Source organism: Salmo salar, chromosome 07 (assembly GCF_965601325.2).
Source record: "Salmo salar chromosome 07, fSalSal1, whole genome shotgun sequence".
NCBI lineage: Eukaryota > Metazoa > Chordata > Actinopteri > Salmoniformes > Salmonidae > Salmo > Salmo salar.
In genome coordinates, this window is record NC_138297.1 from 24427624 (window position 1) to 24447500 (window position 19877).

Here is a 19877-nt window from a genome sequence, read left to right on the forward strand (position 1 = left end):
AAAATAATTGTTATGCTTTTTGTGAACGTTTATCGTGAGTAATTTAGTAAAATGTTAGCGAATTCCCCGGAAGTGCGGGGGATGCTAGTTCTGAACGTCACATGCTAATGTAAAAAGCTGGTTTTTGATATAAATATGAACTTGATTGAACAAAACATGCATGTATTGTATAACATAATGTCCTAGGGTTGTCATCTGATGAAGATCATCAAAGGTGAGTGCTGCATTTAGCTGTCTTCTGGGTTTTGGTGACATTATATGCTGGCTTGAAAAATGGGTGTCTGATTATTTCTGGCTTGGTACTCTGCTGACATAATCTAATGATTTGCTTTCGTTGTAAAGCCTTTTTGAAATCGGACAGTGTGGTTAGATTAACGAGAGTCTTGTCTTTAAATGGCTGTAAAATAGTCATATGTTTGAGAAATTGAAGTAATAGGATTTTTAAGGTTTTGAAAATCGCGCCACAGGCTGGCAGTGGCTGTTACGTAGGTGGGACGAATTCGTCCCACCTAGCCCATAGAGGATAACTACAGCTGTACACACCTTTTTTCTATTCATCAAATCAAATCAAATTTAATTGGTCACATACACATGGATAGCAGATGTTATTGCAAGTGTAGCGAAATGCTTATGCTTCCAGATCCGACAGTGCAGCAGTACTCATATACTGTCCATAATGTCTATACACACCATCACATACAGTTGAAGTTGGAAGTTTACATACACTTAGGTTGGAGCCATTAAAACTCGTTTTTCAACCACTCCACAAATTTCTTGTTAACAAACTATAGTTTTGGCAAGTCAGTTAGGACATCTACTTTGTGCATGACACAAGACATTTTTCCAACAATTGTTTACAGACAGATTATTTTACTTATAATTCACTGTATCACAATTCCACTGGGTCAGAAGTTTATATACACTAAGTTGACTGTGCCTTTAAACAGCTTGGAAAATTCCAGAAAATGATGTCATGGCTTTAGAAGCTTCTGATCGCCTAATTGACATAATTTGAGTCAATTGAAGGTGTACCTGTGGATGTATTTCAAAGCCTAACTTCAAACTCAGTGCCTCTTTGCTTGACATCATGGGAAAATCAAAAGAAATCCGCCAAGACCTCAGAAAAAAATGTGTATACCTCCACAAGTCTGGTTCATCCTTGGGAGCAATTTCCAAATGCCTGAAAGTACCACGTTCATCTGTACAAACAACAGTACGCAAGTATAAACACCATGGGATCACGCAACCGTCATACCGCTCAGGAAGGAGACGCGTTCTGTCTCCTAGAGATGAACATACTTTGGTGCGAAAAGTGCAAATGAATCCCAGAACAACAGCAAAGGACCTTGTGAAGATGCTGGAGGAAACAGGTACAAAAGTATCTATATCCACAGTAAAATGAGTCCTATATCGACATAACCTGAAAGGCAGCTCAGCAAGGAAGAAGCCACTGCTCCAAAACCGCCATAAAAAAGATAGACTACGGTTTGCAACAAAGATCGTACTTTTTGGAGAAATGTCCTCTGGTCTGATGAACCAAAAATAGAACTGTTTGGCCATAATGACCATTGTTATGCTTGGAGGAAAAAGGGGGATGCTTGCAAGCTGAAGAACACCATCCCATCCGTGAAGCACAGGGGTGGCAGCATCATGTTTTGGGGGTACTTTGCTGCAGGAGGGACTGGTGCACTTCACAAAATAGATGGCATCATGAGGGAGGAAATGTATGTGGATTTATTGAAGCAACATCTGAAGACAGCAGTCAGGAAGTTAAAGCTTGGTCACAAATGGGTCTTCCAAATGGACAATGACCCCAAGCATACTTCCAAAGTTGTGGCAAAATGGCCAAAGGACAACAAAGTTAAGGTATTGGAGTGGCCATCACAAAGCCCTGACCTCAATCCTATAGAAAATTTGTGGCCAGAACTGAAAAAGCGTGTGCGAGCAAGGATGCCTACAAACCTGACTCAGTTACACCAGCTCTGTCAGGAGGAATGGGCCAATATTCACCCAACTTATTGTGGGAAGCTTGTAGAAGGCTACCCGAAACATTTGACCCAAGTTAAACAATTTAAAGGCAATGCTACCAAATACTAATTGAGTGTATGTAAACTTCTGACCCACTGGGAATGTGATGAAAGAAATTAAAGCTGAAATAAATCATTCTCTGTACTATTATTCTGACATTTCACATTCTTAAAATAAAGTGGTGATCCTAACTGACCTAAGACAGGGAATTTTTACTAGGCTTAAATGTCAGGAATTGTGAAAAACTGAGTTTAAATGTATTTGGCTAAGGTGTATGTAAACTTCCGACTTCAACTGTACATATACTGTATATTTATATTCCGGACTCTGACATGGATCATTCTGATATTTCAAAAGGTCTTTGTTTTAACTTTTTTGATTATGTGCGTATTTGTTTTGTATTGCTAGGTATTATTACTGCACTGTTGGAGACAGAAACACAAGCATCCTACTGCACCTGCGATAACATCTGTAAATCTGTGTATGCGACCAATAAACTTAGATTTTATTTTGATTTGATGTGAGCAATTGTTTGATTGATCTGGAAACATAGACCATCTCTCTTTCAAGGACGTTTGTTTCCTATCAGGATCATTGCAGTGACCTGACCTTTCACACATCCGGGCCCAACACTCTGGCCCAGGCATCAACATAGCAGAAGTAATATAATATATACCCATTATACTGTGCATATTTTATATACTGTAGCTCACCTCACACACAGCCATACATACTGTAGAACCCTACAGACCTGCCTCCCTGTGGTAGTAGCACAACTATGTTGGGTCAACCTGCTCCACAAACGTGGCTTTAACAGGTGCCTGCCACGCACCCCTGTTCTCTGTCCCCTCAATATGCCTGAAACACCCAGGTACAGTAACAGGGTTGTCTATCAATATATAACTATATCAATCTGTCACTATATCAATCTATCACTATATCAATATCAATCTATCACTATATTAATCTATCACTACATCAATATCAGTCTATCACTACATCAGTCTATCACTATATAAATATCAATATATCACTCTATCACTATATCAATCTATCACTATATCATTAGCATTGTATCACTATATCAATCTTTCACTATAACAATAGCAATATATCATGATATCAATAGCAATCACTATATCAATCTATCACTATATCAATATCAATCTATCACTATATCAATCTATTACTATATCAATGTCCATCTATCACATCAATATCAATCTATCACTATATCAATCTATCACTACATCAATCTATCACCATATCAATATCAATCTATCACTATATCAATCTATCACCATAGAAATATAAATCTATCACTATATCATTAGCAATATATCAATCTATCACTATATCATTAGCACTATATTACTTTATCAATCTATCATTATAGCAATAACAATATATCACTATATCAATATATAATTCGCAATATATCACTATATCAATAGCAATATATCACTATATCAATAGCAATATATCATTATATCAATAGCAGTCACTATATCAATCTGTCACTATATCAATATCAATCTGTCACTATATCAATATTATTCTCTCACTATATCAATATCAATACATCACTATATCAATCTATCACTATATCAATATATCACTATATCAATCGATCACTACATCAATCTATCACTATATCATTAGTATTATATCACTATATCAATCTATCACTAGCAATAGCAATATAACACTATATCAATATATCATTAGCAATATATAAATAGCAATATATCACTATATCACTAGGAATATATCACTAGCAATACATCAATATATCACTATATCATTAGCAATGTATCACCATATAACTATATCAAAAGCAATATATCACTAAATCATTAGCAATATTTCACTATATTATTAACAATATATCAATATATCACTATATCAATAGCAATATATCACTATATCAACCGCAATATATCACTATATCAATAGGAATATATCACTATATCATTAGCAATGTATCACCATATCAATATATCATTAGCAATATATCACTATCTCAAATGCTATACATCACTATATCACTATCAATATATCACTATATCATTAGCAATACATCACTATATCAATAGCAATATATCACTATATCAATCACTATATCAATATATCCCTAGCACTATATCACTGTATCATTAGCAATATATCAATATATCAATAGCAATATTGATATATTCAATCCAAAATGGCGTTTGTTTTTGTCCCGTTTTTGTCCGTGTAAATATTACGTTTTTTGTATACATTTCATTATATTTCAATCTCTTTTTTCCATTTTTGAATTAAATATACCTTCCTGCAACCCGCCTCATCCAATGTGTTATGGATCTGCTATTTTTTAGACCCTATAACTGGAACCTCCATCAGCAGCTAGCCAACTAATTATCTACTAGCTATTTAGTCATTGTTAGCCACTGCTAGCGGTTTTTATCTACAGCTCAGACACCAGCCGCTTTAGCCCGGATAGCCCGGATAATACCTGCCAGTCTGCACTGCGCGATATTACCCTGAGCATATCCAACTGATTTTCTCTCCGACTACATCACCTGATTCCTGTCGCAAGCTCTGGACCATTACACCGGATCATCGCAGCTAGCTAGCTGCTACCGAGTGGCTATTGTCCAGAAGCATGCACCAGTTAGCCGAGCTAGGCCCGTCTCCCGGCAAGAAAACGAAGTACTCCAACTACAATATCTCTCTTGCCAATTGGCCTGGACCCTTTGTCGACACGGAGCCCCACCGATCCATCACGACTGGTCTGCTGACGTAATTCGGCCGATGTGCTCTCAACCGGCCTCTGCATCGTAGATGTTGGTGAAGATCTATCTGCCTTCCCCGGCCCGCTACCTTCCTGAACGCCATGTCTCCCGCTCGCCTAGCGTAGAAATCGACTACCGAACGGCTCCCTGTTTCATCTATTGCTGCTCATTGAACTCTATGATCACTTGGCTACGCAGCTGATGCCTGCTGGACTGTTCATTAACACAGTACTTAATTTAGTTTATCCGTCGGCCCCAGCCTCGAACTCAGGCCCTGTGTGTAGCTAACTGACCCTCTCTGCCCATTCATCGCCATTTACTCATTGTTGTCTTAGCTGTTTACCCGTTGTTGTCTCACCCGTTGTTGTCTTAGCTCTCCCAATCAACACCTGTGATTGCATTATGCCCCTCTCTAATTTCAATATGCTTTGTATACTGTTGTTTAGGGCAGCTTTCATTGTTTTATTTTACTGCGGAGCCCCTAGTCCCGCTCAACATTCCTCAGATGGCCCCTTTGTCCCACCCCCCACACATGCGGAAACCGCACCTAGCTTAATTGGCGCCTCCAGAGATGAAACCTCTCATTGTCACTCAATGCCTAGGTTTACCTCCACTGTACTCGAACCCTACCATACCCGTGTCTGTACACTATGCCCTGAATCTATCCTACCACGCCCAGAAATCTGTTCCTTATATTCTCTGTTCCCAAAGCACTAGACGACCAGTTCTTATAGCCTTTAGCCGTACCCTCATCCTACTCCTCCTCTGTTCTTCTGGTGATGTAGAGGTTAACCCAGGCCCTTTGTGTCCCCAGGCGCTCTCATTTGTCGATTTCTGTAACTATAAAAGCCTTGCGTTTATGCATGTTAACATCAGAAGCCTCCTCCCTAAAGACTCTTTTCTCTGTATATATCAATGATGTTGGTCTTGCTGCGGGTGATTCTTTGATCCACCTCTACGGAGACAACACCATTCTGTATACATCTGGCCTTTCTTTGGACACTGTGTTAACAAACCTCCAAACGAGCTTCAATGCCATACAACACTCCAACCGTGACTTCAAACTGCTCTTAAATACTAGTAAAACGAAATGCATGCTCTTCAACCGATTGCTGTCCGCACCCACCCGCCCAACTAGCATCACTACTCTGGACGGTTCTGACTTAGAATATGTGGACAACTATAAATAGACTGTAAACTCTCCTTCCAGACTCACATTAAGCATCTCCAATCCAAAATTAAATCTAGAATCGGCTTCCTATTTCGCAACAAAGCCTCCTTCACTCATACTGCCAAACATACCCTCGTAAAACTGACTATCCTACCGATCCTTGACTTTGGCGATGTCATTTTTCAAAATAGCCCCCAACACTCTACTCAGCAAACGAGATGTAGTCTATCACAGTGCCATCCGTTTTGTCACCGAAGCCCCATATACTACCCACCACTGCAACCTGTATGCTCTCGTTGGCTGGTCCTCGCTACATATTCATTGCCATACCCACTGGCTCCAGGTCATCTATAAGTCTTTGCTAGGTAATGCCCCGCCTTATCTCAGCTCACTGGTCACCATAGCAACACCCACCCATAGCATGCGCTCCAGCAGGTATATTTCACTGGTCATCCCCAAAGCCAATACCTACCTTGGGCCGCCTTTCCTTCCAGTTCTCTGCTGCCAATGACTGGAACAAATTGCAAAAATCACTGAAGTTGGAGACTTATATCTCCCTCTCTAACTTTAAGCATCAGCTGTCGGAGCAGCTTACCGACCGCTGCAGCTGTACACAGCCCATCTGTAAATAACTACCTACCTCATCCCCATATTTTTTAAAGTTTTTCTGCTCTTTTGCACACCAGTATTTCTACTTGCACATCCTCATCTGCACATATATCACTCCAGTGTAAAATGCTATATTGTAGTTACTCCGCCACTATGGCCTATTTATTGCCTTAACTCCTTACTTCATTTGCACACACTGTGTACACATTTGTTTATTCCATGTGTAACTCTGTGTTGTTGTTTTTGTTGCACTGCTTTGCTTTATCTTGGCCAGGTCGAGGTTGTAATTGAGAACTTGTTCTCAACTGGCCTACCTTGTTAAATGAAGGTGCAAAAAAAAAATATCAATATATCAGTATATCAATATTGATGCTCACCGAATTTTTTGAATATTTATTACACCATACATGCACAGTTGGTTTTATGGAGATACATGTAGAAATATTTCAAATGATGTTCTTTCTTTGGCACTGTTTTATAGTCACACAGCCGATGAGAGATGTGTGTGTTCATTAGCCAGGCCCAGGGCCATTGAGTATTTATCAGCCATCACCTCTTTAGGGAGGCCAGACTGGCACCAGAGCCCACCTATTAGTCATCACCTCCACCATCATGTGGGCATCACAACCTCCTGGCAACACAAAGGCTAAGGGAGTGTGTGTGTGAGCTAGGGTGTCACTGAGGGGAGCATGATGTCACCAGGGACACAGGGCGACACCAGATATCTCCCCTTAGACTGGGGAAGTAGGAAACCAGACCAGTTCCGGTAAAGAAAGGGGGATTAAGTGTGTGTATGTACGTATGTGTGTGTGGTATAAAGGGTATAGAGATAGGAGGAATAGAACTGCAATGCCAGACTCATATTTTATGGGGGCTGTATATCCCTGAGATGAGACATCAATTGGTCTAGTGACGATTATACTACTGCCAAGAATGGACACACAGAGGACCTAACTGTAACAGCAAGGGTGGCACTGGAGAAAAAAGGCTAAATAAAGTAGCTGTGATCTACTGGTGTGTCTCTGTTCTGTCTGTTCTGTCTGTTCTGTCTGGTGTGTCGGTGTGTCAGTGTGTCTGTGTGAGAGGGTGTGCGAGTTCATGAGTATGTGTGCCTCTATTTGTTTACTCTCTAAGTGTGGGTGTCTGTGTGTGTTTGTAAACTATATCTGTCTGTTTATGTGACTGTGTATGAGAAAGAATGAGTGACGGAGCGAGGCAGGCTCCATCTGTCTGTGGTAATGAATAGAAGCCCTGGAAAGCTGCTGTCACGCAGTAGGCAGGACGGAGCATAACTGGGCCCTGAGGTGGAAAGATCTCGCACGCACACGCACACACACACACACACACACACACACACACACAGGCACTCGTTTAATGTGAGCGAGACGCAATCTGAGGGCTACCAATCCCATCTTTGAGCAGTCCCAGACATCCTGTTTGATTTTATGCCTCCCGAGTGGAGTTATGGTCTAAGGCACTGCATTGCAGTGCTTGAGGCATCACTACCGACCCAGGTCCGATCCCGTGTTGTGTTACAGCTGGACGTTACCAGGAGACCCATGAGGCGGCTCACAATTGGCCCAGCGCCGTCCGGGGTAGGGGACGGTTTGGCCGGTCAGGTTGTCCTTGTCCCATCGTGCTCTAGCAACTCCTTGTGGCAGGCAGGGTGCCTGCAAGTTGACTTTGGTCAGTAAAAGTTAAAAAAAAAAGAAAACAACTTTTGATTTTTACAGCACAAAGTCTGCAATGCTCTTGTAGTGTAAGACGTGCAACATCAAGTTTTGAGAACAGTTATCAGCAGTAGCCAATGAGATCTCGCCAGAGAAGAAGCCAGTGAGATGAGGATGTTGTTTCGCGTCACCCAAGATGTGTAGACTCTCGAGCAGGAGCGATGACTACAACTAAATTAGTATGCGTTTGTACCTGCCTTTAACCAAAGCCAAAGTTCACCACCAATGTTATTCAATTCAAAATGATGGCTAGACATTTGAACTCTGTATGGCAAGAGTGAATTTCTGACTGAAAACGTTTATGAGCCCGCTTTGAGGCCCAGCTCATTCTAGCTACATTAACATTCGAATCACATCATTGCATAATTGTTTTCGCGAGACAGCATGGTATCGGGAATCCTCACGACCAAGTGCAGAATCTTGTAGTGTGACCACCGTGTGGGCACCGATACGTTGGCTAGACAAACAACTACAGGAAAGATGGTCGTTTAATGTGAGAGGCTAAGCAACTAGGATTTTGAACATCGTGCATTAGACTGTTGTCCTATGTACACACTGACTGAACACTGGTCACTTGTTCCAGTACCCTGCCCTTAACCTAAGCAGAAGCAGAGGAAGCAGAAAAAGAAGAAGCAGCAGCAGAAGAAGAAGCAGAAGAAAGAAAAAGCTGAATCCTAGAGTCTAAATCTCATACAGACTCCAAAGCGCCGACATGTAGGCTACAGCTCACCTTGTGCGTGGAGGGGGGGACCAGTGGTGCAGGTTGAGGACCACCACACTGAGGATGACTGAGAAGGTGACCACAATCATGGTGAACATGACATAGTTAACTACAAGAGGGATAGCCAGGGATGTCTCAGGGACCTTGTCAGTCAGCAGCTGCATGGACACAGTGTCAGCGATGAGGACAGTGATGGTCAGGGTCATCTTCTCAGCTAAGAGAGAAAGGGAAACACAGGGTTAAAACATGGCGACTATTGATCTACTGTTGTCTGGCAAGTGATAAAGACTGGGCTTAAACAGTATGAACCAGCTAAAGACATAACCATCTTCCTCAGAGAACAACATATATTGTTAATGATACTTCCTTGCTTTGCAATAAATAATGGCAAACTACGAATGCTTTGTGGCAAGTGTGCCCTGTATCCATCTCTATGCAATTTACTCATGCCAATGAGACAATGTGCATGTGTGGCATGGTGTGCCTGCATGGGACGGACATGCATCAGGTGGTAGATAGAAGACGAAGATGCCCAGGACCATGGTGAGGATGTAGGGCACGATGATGAGGGGGGAGTGTGAAGTTAAAGAGGAAGGAGAAGGTGACAGGGAACAGGGGCGTAAAAAAGGGCATTGTGGTGCTAGAAGAGGAAAGCAGAGCCGAGAAGAGCGAGATTAGACAAGACACTAACCAATGAAGGCGTTCTCATCTATCTCCTGTATCTCCTCTCCATTGTCATCCAGGGCATAATGGAGGTCCACCTCTGATGAGTTGTAGGTGTAGGAGCGAAACACCACAATGCAGCTTTGCCAGTCAAATGGGAAGTACGCCACCTACAGGCAAGGAGGAGTTATTACAGAACCCCCTCACCCATCTGGCACTCCAGGCAGGCTACTGCAAACGTACAAAGTATATGGGCCTCCCAAGTGTTGCAGGGCCAAACGATTTTTTCCTGACCATGTGGACTTCAAAATTCAACTGAGTGGCTGCGGATCCGACTTCTCTGGACCCCTCTTCCAAAGCTTCTACGCATGTGCAGGATTTTCTACTTCAGTCTCTGCTCTACTTGTTCAGCTGCTCAGAGAACAGGCCACTGAAGAAATTAAAGAGATGGAGGGGGGTGAATACCTGCCTGTAATTGATTTACGTTTTTATTGTAATACTGTGAAACTTGTAGTAGTCTTAAACTTGAAAATGCATTGAAATACTGATTGGTCATTGGCATGCCACTTTTGATGTGTATATCGAATGACCAAAACGGGGATGGAAATATTTAAGATGATGATGAATATTCAGTTGAGTGATTGATACAATTTTTAGCATATTTATATGTTTTCCCTTTCTGTAGTGCACATGATTTCCAGTGCTCCATTTGTGTACGGGTTGATGGTCACTATACTTGTTACTGAATGTTATGGATTGTTCTCATATCGTTTGATAGTGCTTGAGGCCATAAGCTACTGAAGGCACAAGGACTGAGGACACACTGACTATCATTGTATTGATGACATTATGAACACTTTGATTCTGTAGCAGCTGGCAAAGTCGCAATCTTTTATTTTGACTAGAAAGGGCCTGTCTCCAAGAGGCCTGTTAGACATTTTCTTTGCTTCTGTTCAGGAGGTGTTCTCCCTGAATTATTGTAATAGACCGGATAGATTTTTTTTATTGATATCAACAACTGCTCTCCTTTTGGTTCACCTGAAAATTCTCTTTACACCAGGATTACTCATAACAATTGAGAGGCAGAGGCTATGCGAAGTGTTCAAATGATCACAGTATTACGTGGATTGCTAGATTTTTCTTGTCATTGTAAAACAATTCTTAATTTTGAATTGAGTCAAAGGCAGCCCTGTCACTTGGTTTGCAATTAAGCTGAGGGATGGGGCTGAAGGAATTCAATCATATCAGGAATAGCGGAAAAATCTGAGATCAAAATAGATTGTAAATAGAATGATCAGACAATGGAGTGTTAATGACCTTTAAATGTTTACATTTGAAAAAAATCTATTTAACCAGCAAACCATGTATATCGCTCTCAATCGCTCTCCCCCATCCCAGCTAGCACATTTGGTTCCTTGGAAGTTGTGGGAACATACGTTTTTGGTTTCCCATTGGTTCTGGGAACAGGTAAACTGGTAAAACTGAACATTTGTCTCCCAGCTAGCACATAACATTCTGAGAACCAGATGTTTCTTAGAGCTTGGTGAAAGCGTGGTTGTCCTATGGCTATTTTGGATAAAACCTTCCCACAACTTGCTGGGAATGGTGCAGGATAGTTGATTGGCTTTTGAACATTCTAAGGAACTTGACAAAATATATATTTTTTTCATTACTTTAATAAAAATGTTGGTAATGTTCTAGGAATGTTCTCCAACTGGTTTGACATAGGGAATGTTCTGAAATAGTTCAGAGCACATTAAGAAACAAAGTTCTTCTGTTGTAATTTCAGTACTACAGCATAATGTTTCCTACAGGGGTACTCATGGTTCTATTTAAAGTCATGTTCTCAAATTGCTCCAAGAATGTTAGGAAACAACGTTCTTCTGTTGGAATTTCAGTATTTCCACAGAACCTTCCACACAAGTTCCCATGTGATTCTATTTAATTGTCATATTTGTACTACATTCTGGGAATGTTGCTGTGACTTAAGCGATGTTCTCAGAATGTTCAGAGAACATATGGTTCTCTTTTATGTCAGTTCTTGGCAATATTCTGGGAATGTTCAAAAAATATATATTGTACACGTTAACACCAATAAGCTCTAAATTCTGCTCTAAGTAAATGAAGAAAACGTTAAAAAAAAAAAAAAGAAAATATATACATTCTGTTCTCAGCATCAACAAAACTCTCTATCCTCTATCAAGTTAAGTGTGTTAAGGTGTGTTGGTCGTGCCCACTAATTAGCGACACCTGATCTTAATGAGTGCTTGTTTCCTTTGAAATGGGGCATGCTAGCTCCATCCTGGTGGCACAGTGGAATTTTGGTTCCTATATCGTTTGATAGTGATTGATGCCAGAACTACTGAAGGTACAAGGACACACTGATTACTTAGCATTGTATTGATGACATTATGAACACTGTGATTTTGTATCCTTCATACAAGCTTCTAGGGCTGATGTTTAGAAAACATTTGGTACTGTCTGATTAGAATATTAAGGGCCCGTTAGACATGTTCTTTGCCTCTGCTCTGAAGGTGTTCTCCCTGACTTCTTGTAATATACCAGATTTTCTTATTGATAAACTGCTCTTCTTTTGGTTCACCTGAAAATACTGTCTACACCAGGATTACCCACAACAATTGAGAGGTATAGCCTAAATGTGAAGTGTTCAGATGATCACAGTCTTACAAGGATCAATAGCTTTTTTCATGTTGTTGTGAAACAATTCTTAATTTGAAATAAAGTCAAAGGCAGCCCAGTCACTTGGTTTGCAGGTAAGCTGAGGGATGGGGCTGAAGGAATCCAATCATGCTCAAATTCATAGTGGAGCTCTGGATGTAAGGACAAGCAGTCCGTGAGATCAGCATGATAGTTTTTGACGCTTTGACGATTCCCGTTACTGTATGTGGAACATATCTGGGTTAGGCAATTGCATCATCTCAGAATGCATGCATTTCCTCCAACACTGGAAAACGTGTTTTCTATAGCTGAAAATATAGTCATTGGATTGCTATACCCGGAAATGTTAGCCTTTGACTAGCTTCAGCCTGTCACTAGTTAAATGTATGAGGCTACTGTATTTAACACTTGGTTTGTGGAATCCAAACTAAGGGATACTAAATCCATTGAAAGGAAGAGTTGAAGTGTTTTTTTATTTTTGACTTCCCTAAGGTCTTGTTTCTGTATACGTGTCACAAGAGGCCAGGCAATACTGATAACACTAGAAAAAACATCTCCTGCTTGTTAGAAGCTCTCTGTAGAGTACTGCTAACTGTTCCACTCTCTCTTCAACAGATTCTTCTGGTGACATCGATCTGAACGTACAGACTCATTATATCAAGTCTGGGCTTAGTCTTAAAGGCAAAAGCTTCAGCATGCTGGCCATCATTGAGTCCTGGGAAGAGGACGGGAGCTGCCACGAGGACAACACCAGCCAGTTTCTGTTAATCTTCCTGTTAAATGTGGGCCTGGACTGCCTGGTCCTGTCCATGTGTCTGCAGATGGACAGAACCATGCGTCTGCACACCTTCATGGGCGTCTGTGGCCTCTCAGTATTCCTGGTCGATGTGGTGTTGGCGTGCACCGTGTCGACTGTGTGGTTCCTCGGACCCGCCCGCTCCCCATTGTCCATGTGCTTCCTCTTGGCGCATGCCTCGGCCGTCTTCAACACGCTGCCTCTGCCCGTGCTAGGCCTGGGGCTGCTGGACTACGCCTCCAAGCCACACCACCACCTGCAGGGCCCTGTGGAACTGCACCCTGATGCTGCTGGTATGGGTGCTGGCCGGCGTACACTCCTGCTACTCAGCTGTCACCAATCTCATAGAGGTTGAATACGAGCGAGGGAGGAATGCTTTAGGGTGCGCGGTGCAGGAGTCTGTGTTTATGGTACATTTCTCAGTGGGGATCTGCGTAGCCATCGCCTGTGTGCTGCTGCCCCACTACAAACAACTGTCCTCGTGGCTGAAGGAGGCTAACAGGCTGTCAGAGCAGAGGGACGACGTCAACCCAACGGTGCAGAGCGACTTGAGCTTCAGGTATGCCAAGTTGGGGCAGCTAGGGGCTGACGAGGTGAAAGCACTGTCAGTGGAGGCCGAATGGCAGAAGCCCCCCCTTTACCTCAGCCTGACTTTGAGCTTCAGCACAACGTGGGCGTCTTACCTGGTCATGTGTATTGCCTGTGAGCTCTTAAACCCTGGGATCCCCGCATACATCGGCATCAACCTCCTGTGCTTTGAGTGCGCAAACAGCTTATTGGTGGGGCTGGTGTTCTGGCTCAAGAGCGATTGGCTGGGGCCGTACAGCGATCTCCCTGATGAAATCTGCCAGTGGCAGGTTTACTGGCACTTAAGTAGAGGAGACGTTACAGACTCTGAGAAACATCCCAAGGCTGTGTTCAGCCTGTCAGGCAGGGACAGAAACCCACTCCTGCATGTCTGAATCAGGCCAAATGACAAGCGGACGTGACTCATGGGAGATAAGGCAATTATGCTGTTAGACAACCTAGTTAGCAGGCCAGCCTCTGATTGCCAATAGTTCTTGCCCTTGACATAGCCCTTAGTTTAGGCTACCTCATTATAACCACACACGCAAGGACATGGGCATAAAAAGGACCTGCAACAGTTTATGTAGTCTACTTTTTACGCTTCCAAGTTTGATCAATAAACTCTGACACTCACTACTCGAGTTTCATGTTTCTGTGCAACAGTAGGTAGGTCCAGGGTTAGGTTTCTGTGCAACAGTAGGTAGGTCCAGGGTTAGGTTTCTGTGCAACAGTAGGTAGGTCCAGGGTTAGGTTTCTGTGCAACAGTAGGTAGGTCCAGGGTTAGGTTTCTGTGCAACAGTAGGTAGGTACACACAACACATGGTTTTTCAATATGCTTTAGGAAAAACTAGAGTACTGATGGATTTTTTTACCTTTTGCGATGTACACTGACTCGCACTGAATACACCTGAAATGTTATGCAAATGAAATGGTACATGACCGTTAACGCTATGCTACGTCAACTTGAATCTTTCTATAGAGATTAAGCCTATTGCGTGGGAATAAGATGAACTCTGCTATAGCCACAATCATGGCCGCGGGAAGATGTGGTGGGGGTGCTGTCGACGGGGGTATTCACTGCTAACTCACGAGTAATTCGGTGGGATTTCTTATGTCAAATTACTCAAGCTGACTTTGTTCACAAATACAGCTTCATCTTTTTTACTGAATCCTAATGTATGTGGAATAAATGTTTTATGGCCTTGTCATCTAGACTGTGCCTGTTGCCAAGTGTCTAACCGTCACCTGAACTGGCCAATCCTGTTGGTGTAGGCTACATTCTAAATCAACCAATGAGGGGAGACCACTGGTACATCACTCTGGCTTGTAAAATCATTGTGATTTTAACTGACCACGAGAAAAGACAGCTACTGTACGACAGAGTGAATTGAGCCCCTAGTGTAGGCATACACTGCCCTACACACAATTATAAATCAACTTTGTCATCAAATGTGATGGCAGCCCTTTTGCTGCCAACTATGCTGCCTGTGTGTGTCACACTGCCCAAACCAAATTCACAATAAAAGTTAAGACTCCACCTGCTAGTAATGTCAAACGGGGAATATCCTAATCATAGATGGGTTAGCTGAGAACATCACGAAAACGATGTGCGCGCTTCAGTGGGGCAGAAGTCCGTGTGGTGTCCGAAAGATAGCAACAATGACAAACTGCCATGTGGGAATCATAAGTGTCTCGTTTCAGAAGGTTTTACCTTGTTCTTGATACCGTGTCCTGTTTTGACTGATGTCACGTACATGCTAATATACAGTTGAAGTCAGAAGTTTACATACACTTAGCTTGGAGTCAATAAAACGTGTTTTTCAACCACTCCACAAATTTCTCGTTAAGAAATATAATTCACGATTGACAGTGAGAAATGTGAAGGGAGGGTTGAAGTAGATGTACAGAAACACATGCGCGGAACGTGATTTGAATCCTCAGCACTGAGGGAAAGGGGATAAGGTTGAACGGGACAGGGCGGTTACCTCCCGTTCCGCAAGGCCCCAGTTTTAGGGACATCTAAGGAGTGCAGAGTTTTTCCAGTTCAGTGTCACATAGTCAGGAAAAACTGTTGGTCGTGGAACAGGGATGGCGTTCTATGCTATTCTAAACTCTTGGTCGTGTTCTATGCTGTTCTATTTCGGAGCGGGACAGGAGTCTGCCACACCTTGTTGGGAGGAATCCTGAGGACTTCTATATTATTCTAATCTTCTGGATCCCATGATAGCCTGTAGTCTGTCCACGCCTAGAGAAAGAGGGATGGAGGGGGGAGAGAGAGCGATTATGTCGCGAAACGAGGAGATAAAAGAGGAAGGACAGAATGGGAACAGACAGATGAAATCATTATTACAGTTCTCTGATGTTGCTGTCATTTCTAACGCTGCTGTGGCGGTCTCATTTACAAAGACACTGCACTGTCACACACACTCGGGCCTTCTCCAATAACAATTTGCACTGCAGACCAAGGGAAGAAAAGCCGGGCGAAACGTGAGAAGAGCGAGGCTACACGCGAGAGAGATCCAGAAATAAATCATTTCATTTTGAAAAGAGATAGGGGGAACGTGGAGATGAGAAGAGAGGGAAGCTTAGAGGAGAGGTGATGAGGATAAATGTTTGACGCTCACCATATTCATGAGCACCGTTGGTTGTCATCGCCTCGTTCTTCTCATTCTGCCCAGAGAGATAGACATTAGACTGGGGGCGAGTCTCATTCTGCCCAGAGAGATAGACATTAGACTGGGGGCGAGTCTCATTCAGCCAAGAGATAGACATTAGACTGGGGGCGAGTCTCATTCAGCCCAGAGATAGACAGACTGAGGTTGGGGGTGAATCTTCTTGTATATGGCAGCCTGCTATACTCAATCCTGTCCTAGGAAAGCTTAATTAGCCATGCATGATTGGAGGCTCGAAGTCGCTGAGACAAGGCTGGCTGGCAGTGCCAAGGGAAGGAGGCAGTGGGTGTGTTAATATATGCGTGCGCGAGTGTGTGTGTTTATGAGTGCTTTGCCGTGTGTATGTTTATACACTGAGTATACCAAACATTAGGAACACCTTCCTAATATTGAGTTGACCCCCCCCCCATTCACCCTCTGAATGGCACACATACACAATCTATGTCTCAAGGCTTAAGAATCCTTCTTTAACTTGTCTCCTCCCCTTCATCTACACTGATTGTCCCGCGTGGCTCAGTTGGTAGAGCATGGTGTTTGCAACGCCAGGGTTGTGGGTTCGATTCCCACGGGGGACCAGTATGGAGAAAAGAAATGTATGGAATGTATGCATTCACTACTGTAAGTCGCTCTGGATAAGAGCGTCTGCTAAAATGTAAAAATGATTGAAGTGGATTTAACAAGTGACATCAATAAGGGATCATAGCTTTCACCTGGATTAATCTGGTCCGAGCAGGTGTTCTTAATGTTTTGTGTACTCAGCGTATGTGTGTGTTGTACCAGGCTGACAAGCCGGGAGAGGGCCAACATCGCTCGGACCTGGACTTTCTTCTCCCAGTGTTTGGCTGGCTGGACCTTCAGGTTGTAGTTATGGAAGATCTTCTGGTGAAATTACAGTCACGTCTGGCCGCTTCTCTCCTTCACTCCATTTACCTCTCTGTGTCCCCCTTTCTACTGCTCCCTTTCCCTCTCTCCCTTTCTCACTTCTCTCCTCCCACCTCTCTTTAGAGGAAATCATAAACCATACCTGTCCTGCCTGGTTTTCCTCCCCAAAGAAAGAGGACAGACAATGACACTACACCACCGCTGTAGGCACCTAATGGCCCAGAGGACACTAAACCACCACTGTAGGCACCTAATGGCCCAGAGGACACTACACCACCGCTGTAGGCACCTAATGGCCCAGAGGACACTACACCACCGCTGTAGGCACCTAATGGCCCAGAGGACACTATACCACCGCTGTAGACACCTAATGGCCCAGAGGTCACTACACCACCGCTGTAGGCACCTAATGGCCCAGAGGACACTACACCACCGCTGTAGACACCTAATGGCCCAGAGGTCACTAAACCACCACTGTAGGCACCTAATGGCCCAGAGGACACTACACCACCGCTGTAGGCACCTAATGGCCCAGAGGACACTACACCACCTCTGTAGGCACCTAATGGCCCAGAGGTCACTAAACCACCACTGTAGGCACCTAATGGCCCAGAGGTCACTACACCACCACTGTAGGCACCTAATGGCCCAGAGGTCACTACACCACCACTGTAGGCACCTAATGGCCCAGAGGTCACTACACCACCACTGTAGGCACCTAATGGCCCAGAGGACACTACACCACCGCTGTAGGCACCTAATGGCCCAGAGGACACTACACCACCGCTGTAGGCACCTAATGGCCCAGAGGACACTACACCACCTCTGTAGGCACCTAATGGCCCAGAGGTCACTACACCACCACTGTAGGCACCTAATGGCCCAGAGGTCACTACACCACCGCTGTAGGCACCTAATGGCCCAGAGGACACTACACCACCGCTGTAGACACCTAATGGCCCAGAGGACACTACACCACCGCTGTAGACACCTAATGGCCCAGAGGACACTACACCACCGCTGTAGGCACCTAATGGCCCAGAGGTCACTACACCACCACTGTAGGCACCTAATGGCCCAGAGGTCACTACACCACCACTGTAGGCACCTAATGGCCCAGAGGTCACTACACCACCACTGTAGGCACCTAATGGCCCAGAGGACACTACACCACCACTGTAGGCACCTAATGGCCCAGAGGTCACTACACCACCACTGTAGGCACCTAATGGCCCAGAGGTCACTACACCACCACTGTAGGCACCTAATGGCCCAGAGGTCACTACACCACCGCTGTAGGCACCTAATGGCCCAGAGGACACTACACCACCACTGTAGGCACCTAATGGCCCAGAGGACACTACACCACCGCTGTAGGCACCTAATGGCCCAGAGGACACTACACCACCGCTGTAGGCACCTAATGGCCCAGAGGACACTACACCACCTCTGTAGGCACCCAATGGCCCAGAGGTCACTACACCACCACTGTAGGCACCTAATGGCCCAGAGGACACTACACCACCTCTGTAGGCACCCAATGGCCCAGAGGTCACCAGCTAGCATGGGGGGATGTTTGTTTTTCAACACCCCCACTGGGTCACAAGGTCAAATTCAAAGGCATTGTTGTTCAGGAACCTGGGTAGTAGGAACCCAACACGTCTCCGAAACCATTAACCCTCACACACACAGTCCAACTAACACACGCCTCCACACACACACCCAGGTCCAGAGAGTGAAACAGGCCAGCACAGCCGCTACACCACCGTATAGCTACACCAACCTGCTTGTGCGTGCAAAACGTTTTTCTCTCTCTCTCTGTCTCTCCTCTCTTTATAGGTGGGTGTCGTCCGCTTGGGGAAGCTCTCGCCTGATTGGCCAGCCGTGCTGGGATTGCCAGGCGGGAGGAATGGGTTTTGGCCTATGGAAGCCTCCGTAGTCAGATAGATACCTGTTGTTGAGGTTTGGTCGGGGTGAGGAGAGGGGAGGGAGAGAGGGGGGCATGACAATGGGGATATTTTTGGGGAGAACAAAGGGGGAGAGGTTCAGATGATCACTCCCTCCGTAGTAAGGAGGAAGGGGGGTGGGGGGGATACCTAAGACGCCACACATCAGGTCACACCATGCTTTTGGTGGAACCCTCATTGCATGCTACCCCCTAATGTCTCTCTCTTTCAATTTTCTGTCTGTCCATCTGTGTCCGTCTCTCTGTCTAGTTACACTATCCGTTGCTCTCACTCTACTACCCCCCCCCACACTCAGTTTCTCTCTCTCTCTTTCTCTTCTGTCCTTTGATGGGATGGCAGGCGTTCTCAGCTCTGCCTAGTGTGTGATATGCAGATCATTAGAATCCCTGGGGGAACTTCAGCACACACACCAACAAACCATAAAACACCACAGCAGTATTCAACACCTGGTCAACACACTCAAACATCATTATCAACAGAGGTAATCAGGCTAGAAGGCAGCCTCAAAGGCTAAATGCATGTGTAAATCGGAAAAACAGGGACAGGAGTTTTCATGCGTGACAACCCTACAGGAAAAACTCTGTGTATTGTTGTCGCCTATGGGTGTTTTCATAG

The 19877-nt window shown here is 44.2% G+C and overlaps 1 protein-coding gene and 1 pseudogene across 1 annotated transcript; one reads left to right on the forward strand and one right to left on the reverse strand.

The window, feature by feature from the left end:
* Positions 1-8772: 8772 nt before the first annotated feature.
* On the reverse strand, positions 8773-11523 carry LOC106608701 (acetylcholine receptor subunit beta-like; annotated as a pseudogene).
* A 448-nt stretch (positions 11524-11971) lies between these two features.
* Positions 11972-14824, forward strand: LOC145879963 (uncharacterized). Its single transcript, XM_082977249.1, has 2 exons — positions 11972-12067; positions 12994-14824. Exon 2 carries the CDS (start codon positions 13074-13076, stop codon positions 13527-13529), a length of 456 nt encoding a protein of 151 aa, XP_082833375.1. The 5' UTR covers positions 11972-12067; positions 12994-13073; the 3' UTR covers positions 13530-14824.
* Positions 14825-19877: the final 5053 nt, after the last annotated feature.

Excerpts from the sequence above, each read along its gene's own strand:
- LOC145879963 (XM_082977249.1), top strand. The coding sequence starts at position 13,074 with ATGCTGGCCATCATTGAGTCCTGGGAAGAGGACGGGAGCTGCCACGAG.